Here is a 6,736-nt window from a genome sequence, read left to right on the forward strand (position 1 = left end):
GTTGGCTTTTATGCGCTTGTTTAGTTTTGAGAAGTCATTTAAACATCACTTGGGAAATCTCTGAAAACGAACTGAAATTTCATAGGGGGGCTACTAATATTGTCTTCAATTATATATATATATATATATATATATATATATATATATATATATATATATATATATATATATATATATATTGTATACACTTATTTTGTGTTGAACAACATAGGAAAAATGTAACGTAGGAAAAATATGTATATGAAATGTGTAATTACAAATATGTTTAAATACATGACATACAAGTTTTATCACTACTTCAATTATGAAATTACATATAAAGTTGTAATATTTAGGTAAAAAAGCACTGTTAGGTTCAACTAATTACATTTAATATACATTTAAACTATAATTATAATAATTTAATTATAAATAACATGCAAATAAGCATCTGAAAACATATTCAGCCTACACTTAGAAATACATATTTCCATAATAAACACTAATAATATGCTAAAATGCACTTTTGGAATTTATTTTATTTTTTATTTTTTCACAAGGGTAGCAGTGTTTGGGAATCCTATCTGGATGCTATCATTTATTTGTGCAGTTCCATTTTGTGCCACTAGTTTTCACCTTTGATTACTGATTTTCTCAGGAGGGCCTGAGGTTAATGCAGGAGAAGCCGGAGCTGAGCGAGCTGGTGAAGAAGAAGCTGGAGGAGATCCGTGAGTGCTGGCAGGATCTGGAGAGCACCACACAAGCCAAAGCCCGGCAGCTGTTCGAGGCCAACCGGGCCGACCTGCTGGTACAGAGCTACTCCAGCCTGGACCAGCGACTCGAGCAGCTTGAGGGACACCTGGCACACGTGGACTACGGCCAGGACCTGACCACAGTCAACAAGCAGCTGAAGAAACTACAGGTCTTTACTCTCATTTCACAGACACATGTATCAGCAGCTTTCAGCCTCACACGTTTTGTGCATCAACAAGATGATGTTTCCTCCAGATCTTGCTTTTATTTTTGATCTGTTAGATTGCTGGTTTCCAACATGCCTTTAATTTGCTCTTTATTTCTTTCCTGCGCTGAAGACTTTTATTTTATTTTCCACTGCTGCATTTACTGGTAATATGAGCCTCATCACTGTCCACCGTATGAGTGTGATTCATGTCGCTGGTGTGGCTCTCCTCTCTGACAGCATGCCATGGCTCTCAGCTGATCTGAGTTCAGTTTCAGCTCTGTCCCCACGTCACTCCACCCTCATCACCATCAGCGGTATTGTAGCATCTTCATTTCGCTTTCTTGATTTGCACACACCCTCTCTCTTTCTTTCAATTTGCTTCTACATTCTTTAAATTCCCATCAGTCTTCACCAGAATATATTTCATGTGTGCATCATAGATAGCGGTCAATGCAGAATGACCAGTCCTATGAAGCGCCTGTGTTTGTGTGTGTGTGTGTATGGGAGTGTGTGGTTTTTATTGTGTTTTATTTCCTGTCCTTTTATACATCAGCATATTTCAAACATTTTGTCTTCAGTAGCATTTACTGTAATTCAAAATTTAAGCTCTCTAAAATATTTTTTAAATATGTTTTTAGGTATGCCAGTCAAAATGAAACATTTCAAGTAGTAATTCTGATTCTAGATTCTTTTTAAGGTTCATTTGAATTTTTTGTAATAGTAGGAATAATATGCAGTTATTAATAATAATGCAGTACATGAAGTCTCTTCTAGTTTGACGTTAACTGTGTTTAAAGGGTTAGTTCACCCAAAAATGAAAATTCTGTCGTTAATTACTCCCCCTCATGTCGTTTCAAACCCGTAAGACCTTCGTTCATCTTCGGAACACAAATTAAGATATTTTTGATGGAATCTGAGAACTGTCTGACCCTGCATAGACAGCAACACAACTGAAATGTTGTCCCAAGTCCAGAAACGTAGCAAGGAGATCTGTAAAATAATCCTTGTGACATCAGTGGTTCATCTGCAATTATACAAAGCTACGAGAATACTTTTTGTGCGCAAAAGAAAAAAAAAAACTTTATTCAACAATTCGTCTCCTCCGCATCACCCTGTAGCGCCATTTTGGAGAATATCCGCTGGTAGTAAACAGCATATGCTGTTCTGTGTCAGCTGCGTCACACGGATACAGTCAATGAATTGCTGCGTCTCATTTCAGAATGAAAATAGCAATGGTGTGTTTGTAATAGTAGGTCACAGGTTTGAATCCCATTACTGTAGCCCTTGATATATGAGTTTGGATTGGTCATTTACTCTGGTTCACTTCACTGTCTTAATTTATGTAACATCTGACCCGAATGGGTTATGGCATGTGGATCTTTTTTTACACTACCCATTCAAAAGTTTGGGTTTGGTATTTAGGCTGCATTTATTTGATCAAAAATACAGTAAAAACAGTAATATTGTGAAATATTATTACAATTTAAAATAGCTGTTTTCTATTTTTAATATATTTAAAAATTTTGTTAACTTTAAAAAAATGTTCCTGTGATCAAAGTTGAATTTTGAGCATCATTAGTCTTCAGTCTTCAGTGTCACATGATCAGAAATCATTAATAATATGCCGATTTGCTGTTAAAGAAACATTTATTATTATTATTATTATTATTATCAATGTTGAAATAGTTGTGCTGTTTAATATTTTTGAAACTGTAATGCTTTATTCTCAAGATTATTTGATGAATGTAACGCTCAGTAGAACAGCATTTATTTGAAATTATGTCTTCATAAATGTCTTTACGGTACGGTGGCCGAGAAGTGCAAAGCAAATCACAATTCTGAAAACAAAATAACAAATTACAAACGCAAATGCAAGTCTAAAAAACAAAATAACAATTCAGAAAGCACAACAACAATTCAGAAAACATTATAACAAGTCAGAAAACACAATGAAAAATTCGAAAACAAAATAACAATCAGAAAACACAATGACAAATCAGACAAACCGGAAAAGGTAGGTATAGTTTGAGACAGCGCCATTGGTTTGGGATTACTCACCGCTGACTGGACGAGACATCTGTCAATCAAAAAATACGGGGGGTTTATTTACATTTAGTTAAAAGTGGCTGTAAATCATCAGCTCCTGTGGTGCAGATGGATAAGCGCTTGACGTTGGCTTTTTGACGCGATCGACCCGGGTTCTATCCCACCTTTTGACAAACTTTTTTTTCTCCCTTTTCAAATCTCATATCACATCGTAAAGGCATTTATTTTCAATAAAAATTAAGGAAATAATCAAAAAGTTGAAAATAAACTATCGGGTAGGGTTAGGGTAGGTGTAGGGAGGGCTTTATTGTACCAATAAGGTGGCATCCATTTAATAATTAAAATTATAATTTACACTCAATATGTTATTATTGCATACTGTTTTATAATGTACTGCAATACTGAAGTGCAGATAATTGCCACTATTTGCAACAAGTAGTATACTTGATAGTAGAAATCCTGCTATTTTAACAGTGTAAATAGGTATTTGCACTTAGTGTAAATATAATCCATTGCTAATACGAGATTTGAAAAGGGAGGAAAAAAAAGTTTGGCAAAAGGTGGGATCGAACCTTTGTCGATCACATCAAAAAGCCAAGGGCAAGCACTCATCCATCTGCACCACAGGAGCTGATGATTTACAGCCACTTTTAACTAAATGTAAATAAACACCCTGTATACGTTGATTGACAGATGTCTCGTCCAGTCAGCGGTGAGTAATCCCAAACCAATGGCGCTGTCTCAAACTATACCTACCTCTTCCGGTTTGTCTGATTTGTCGTTGTGTTTTCTGATTGTTATTTTGTTTTCAAATTTGTCATTGTGTTTTCTGACTTGTTATAATGTTTTCTGAATTGTTGTTGTGCTTTCTGAATTGTTATTTTGTTTTTTAGACTTGCATTTGCGTTTGTAAGTTGTTCTTTTGTTTTCAGAATTGTGATCTGCTTTGCACTTCACGGCCACCGTACTACGGTCACTTTCAATAAATGTAATGCATCCTTGCTGAAGTATTAATTTCTTTCTGACACCAAACCTTTGAATGTTAGTGTATGTCCTGATATCTTTGCTATCAAACCTAGTGTAATTTGCCATTTTTAAGGAATCAAGCTTTTTACAAGCACATTTTAACATTGATGAGTGTTTTCTTTGGAAGTTTGAAAGGTTTATGATGATGTCATAACTCACTTCCTGTCTCCTTTGGTCTTTTTGGTGTTCTTCCTCTCCTCTTTCCCACTATCTATACTGTCGACATTTTTAAATGTGCTCCTCTGTGCTGAACTTTGTATCTCTCCCACCTTCTCTCTTTGACATCCACTTCATTCTCCTGTCCGTCCTTCCTGTTCCACACTTCAAACAACCTCTTCATTGATGTTCTTTTGCTCATTCATCATGTTCACTCCACCTTCACCTCTAACAGACGATGGAGTGTCAGATGGAGGAGTGGTATAAAGAGGTTGGAGAGCTGCAGGCCCAGGCGGCCTCCATCCCTCAGAAGGGGCAGGTGATGGAAAAGGTGTCTGAGAGACAAGCCGGGGTGGAAACGCGAATTGTACGACTGATTGAGCCTCTGAAAGAGAGACGTCGTATCCTGCTGGCCTCTAAAGAAGTGCACCAAGTGGGCCGTGACCTTGAGGATGAAATTGTGAGTTTAGCAACCTCATTATAACTATTAGCTCTAATACATTTTGAAATGTGCAACATGTTGTGAATGTGTTTGTCTGCAGTTGTGGATACAAGAGCGTCTTCCAGTGGCCACTTCTCAGGAACATGGCACAAGTTTACAAGCTGTACAGCAACTCATGAAGAAGAATCAAGTAAGACAGCATCAAAAAAACTCTACTGAACAGAACTCTCAAGGCTCTGTTTCTCATGGTCATCTCCTCTTAGAGTCTGCAGAGAGAGCTTCAAGGTCATCGTGGGCGTGTGGAGGATGTTCTGGAGAGAGCAGGGGTGATCGCGTCCATCCGCAGTCCGGAGGCAGACAGCATCAGGGCTGGCATGGAGCAGCTCCATCAGCTGTGGGAGGCGCTGTGGACCGAGACCGAGCACCGGCAGCTCCGGCTGGATGTCATGTACCAGGCGCAGCAGTACTACTTTGATGCGGGAGAGGTGGAGGCCTGGCTCAGCGAGCAGGAACTGCACATGATGAATGAAGAGACGGGAAAGGTAGGAGAAGAGAACAGACAGGTCATGTGGGGGTGGGAAACACCTAACAGCCATACCGGGGTGATAAGTATTGGGTAAAATATTGTTTAAATAAAACAGTATCAAATAAACAAAATGTTAGCTTTCTGGCTCGTATATATACACACACATACATTATGTACATTATATATGGTACATAAAGTACATACATCTAAAAAATTTTAAAATGTATGTTTATGCATTTTGCAGATGCTGTTATCCAAAGTGACTTACAATAGAGGAACATAAACAATTCATCACAGAGTCAAAAATATTCTCATAATAAACAGTGCTAGTTTTATTAGAAAGCTAGGAAACAAGTAAGAGCAGCGGTGTCAAACTCAATTCCTGGAGGGCCGGAGCCCTGCAGAGTTTTGTTGCAACCCTGCTCCAACACCCATACCATGTAGCTTTCAAATAAGCTTGAAGGACTTGATTAGTTGGATCAGGTGTGTTTAATTAGGGTTGAATCTAAACTCTGCAGGGCTCTGGCCCTCCAGGAATTGAGCTTGACACCCCTGTTATAGATGATGACATTGGAGCAGTGTGTATCTGAGCTGTGTCCTCTCTCACTTAAGGATGAAGCCAGTACTCTGCAGCTGCTGAAGAAACAGCTGGTGCTAGAGCAGACCATAGAGGACTATGCTGAGACCATCGGAATGCTTTCTCAGCAGTGCAGACAGCTGCTGGAGCTCGGACATCCAGACTGGTAAATGAGCAGCAGTACTTACTGACCCAATCAAGCATACAAACACACAACAATCTTTTGCTTATCTAGTTTCACTTTTGTGCCATCACAGATGTCATTCTTTGTACTCCAGTGATAACACCTTTCAAGATTTTTTTTCCTTTGAATGAAATCTATGTGTGTTTGTGTGCTTGTGCCTCAGTGAGCAGATCAGTAAGCATCAGTCTCAGATCGACAGGCTGTACGTGTCTCTGAAGGACCTGGTGGAGGAGAGGAAGTCTCGTCTGGAGCAGCAGTACTGGCTCTATCAGCTCAACAGGGAGGTGGATGAACTTGAGCAGTGGATAGCAGAGAGGGAGGTCATCGCCAGCTCCACTGAACTCGGACAGGACTTCGAGCATGTCACGGTCAGTTGCTTCAGCTATTTCATATTTATCTGCCCCTAAACATGATCAGCTGTAGCTCTTGTAATTCTTCCATTTCTTAACACTCAAATCCTGATCCTGCAGATTCTGCAGGAGAAATTCACAGAGTTTGCATCGGAGACTGGGAGCCTGGGGCAGGAGAGGGTCACAGCTGTCAACCAGATGGTTGATGAGCTCATAGATTACGGGCATGGGGATGCAGCCACCATCGCTGAATGGAAGGATGGGGTGAACGAGGCCTGGGCGGATCTGCTGGAGCTGATGGAGACGCGAGGACAGATGCTTGCTGCTTCACACCAGTTACACAAGTTCTTCTCTGACTGCCAAGAGGTATGAAGGAGGAAATGCAGGACATGTGATTAATTAAGTCGTCTTAACTGAGTGCTTTGCCAAGGCCATCATTATTATAACTAGTACTTATACTTAACTATCACTGTCACTATTGCTCATGGG

The 6,736-nt window shown here is 39.4% G+C and overlaps 1 protein-coding gene across 1 annotated transcript in view; it reads left to right on the forward strand.

Moving 5' to 3' along the window:
- LOC107576207 (spectrin beta chain, non-erythrocytic 4) overlaps nt 1–6,736 on the forward strand; it is a 65,094-nt gene that overhangs the window by 39,786 nt on the left and 18,572 nt on the right. The window contains 7 exon segments of the mRNA XM_016262436.1: nt 638–901; nt 4,404–4,628; nt 4,711–4,800; nt 4,874–5,152; nt 5,749–5,879; nt 6,061–6,265; nt 6,368–6,613. Coding sequence (XP_016117922.1) covers nt 638–901; nt 4,404–4,628; nt 4,711–4,800; nt 4,874–5,152; nt 5,749–5,879; nt 6,061–6,265; nt 6,368–6,613 — 1,440 coding nt within the window.

The sequence above is a fragment of the Sinocyclocheilus grahami genome, unplaced genomic scaffold (assembly GCF_001515645.1).
Source record: "Sinocyclocheilus grahami isolate Dianchi unplaced genomic scaffold, SAMN03320097.WGS_v1.1 scaffold31.1, whole genome shotgun sequence".
Taxonomy (NCBI): Eukaryota; Metazoa; Chordata; class Actinopteri; order Cypriniformes; family Cyprinidae; genus Sinocyclocheilus; species Sinocyclocheilus grahami.